The sequence below is a fragment of the Colletotrichum tamarilloi genome, assembly GCF_030869305.1.
Source record: "Colletotrichum tamarilloi strain Tom-12 chromosome Unknown Scaffold_271.1, whole genome shotgun sequence".
Taxonomy (NCBI): domain Eukaryota; kingdom Fungi; phylum Ascomycota; class Sordariomycetes; order Glomerellales; family Glomerellaceae; genus Colletotrichum; species Colletotrichum tamarilloi.
Window position 1 is genome coordinate 1 of NW_026849654.1, and position 1,892 is coordinate 1,892.

General features: G+C 51.5%; 1 protein-coding gene across 1 annotated transcript; it reads right to left on the minus strand.

Annotated features, from left to right (window-relative positions):
- Positions 1–240: 240 nt before the first annotated feature.
- CTAM01_16853 (uncharacterized protein) lies at positions 241–1,035 on the minus strand (the record flags this gene model as incomplete). The annotated part of the gene is made up of 1 exon (XM_060532845.1): positions 241–1,035. One exon carries the CDS (start codon positions 1,033–1,035, stop codon positions 241–243), a length of 795 nt encoding a protein of 264 aa, XP_060372572.1.
- Between the last annotated feature and the right edge of the window lie 857 nt (positions 1,036–1,892).

A 1,892-nucleotide genomic window follows, 5' to 3' on the forward strand; every position in this document is an offset into this window, starting at 1 on the left:
CGATCCCAATACGAAGTTCGCGAACATCAGGGATATCCATCGGGCTCAAATCGAAGCGGGTGAAAAGGAGGTTATCACGGCTGAATCCAGCGACTCTGAATGCCCTAGTGAGGCTGGCAGCTGTATTGTAGTGGGTGTGGTTGAGGATCAATAGTTAATAGTAATGAGGAGGTTGGGTTGTGATCCCATCGTTTTTGTGGTGCCAGAAACAGGGGGGTGCCAGGAAGTGGGTATGTTGACTTACAGGACAAAATGTCCACTGTTTGGAATCTCGGCTAGCTCGACGCCCGCATGTGCGATCCGTGAGAGATAGGATAATGTGTTGTAGGATACACCGAAAATGAACATCTTTGAACACGGAAGTGCTTCAAACACCTCCAGTAAGTCTCCTTTGTCGGTATAATGAACCATGGACTCGAAAGTTGGCCTTACTACCTCCGGCCTGACCTTAGAACGGAAACTTGCTGCATAAATCCCGTTCCCGTAATCCGCTGATCGCCGAGTCCGCTCGATAAAGGATGCGATGAACATCTCCGTATCGCTTGCCGGGAAGTCGAAGATTTGTCTGCTCAAGAAGCAGTCCTCGGGAGCAAGATTGCCCTTGATGTTGGTGAAGCTTAGTACCGCGCCTGGGTTGCGCTGTGCTAACAGCAAGCCCGTCAAGCCGCCCATGGAGTGGCCCACGAGGTGGAACCGTTTGATCTTGTGAGCGTCCAGAACTGCCTCAGCTACGGCGACGAGGAATGGTATGGAGATGGCGCTGTAGTCGGAGCTGATGGATGCACCGCTGCCGGGGGTATCGTAAGCGAGTAAAGGATAGTCGGAAAGGGGCGAGTGATGGATTACATCCGTGAAGTCTTCTTTGGTGCTCCCGAAGCCGTGGAGGAAGAGTATGGGATCAAGCGGCCCGTCACGGCGGACAGTAGAAATTGAAAGATCGACATCGTTGATAACGAGAGAGAGATCTTCCCAAATAAGATGGTAAGACGATGGCGTTACGCCGCTGACAGGCGGGCCGGTTTCTGTGGCTGGCATGATGCCTTGATCATGGGATGTAAAAGTGTTTGTTGAGAAATACTCTTGGGAGAATCTTGTCCTTTATAGAGAAAACTTGATCAAGAAGATGTTGCTGGTGGAGAATTGTAGTTTGTATCGCCAGTCGCCGTTATGCTCTATACACGGCAGCCAATCCTTCGGTGCCGGCGGTTGCCAGTATCGCCCGGAGTGGGTCCTGAAAACCGGCGCTGACACCGAAAAGCTCGGCACCGTGAGTTTTTTGCCGTCGGCACCGCTACGCTTTGCCGACCGGGTTCTTCAGAGGCTTGCAGACATTTATTCGCTGAGTCATACTGTATGCTTTGTATGGAGTATTACCTGGCCTCCGTCGTGGCTGCCCCATCAATCGCGAACATGAAGTCGGCCAAGACTTCAATTGCCTAATCTCACACGTGAGTTTTTTAGGCACCTGACTATGAATGAAACCTTTGTACACTTGGGGTGAAGCTTGGGATCATGAAAATAGCTCTTGCATATCTCACTCGAAAGCCGAGTCTTAGCACACGTACTCTCACCTGAGTTCAATGACCGAAAGAAGCTGAAATTCGGTCGGGAATGCATAGGCGAAATGACATCACGTCTAGCCTGGCTGCACCGCCTCCATTCCCTAGGATCTTCTTGGCCATTCAAGTGGGCGACGAGAAGAAGTCGATGCCGGCCAACGCCAGAGTAGTGGTAGACTAGTAGCAGGAAGGGGAAGAGTTGAGATAGCTAGGGTGTTGAGCGACAAACTATTGTGGCACTCACCTGCCATCTTCTGTGCGTTTGAGCTGACTTGGTTCACGCTTCAGGGTGAGCAGGCTTGCCAGGCAATGCCGAGGAAGGCTGTGTATGAA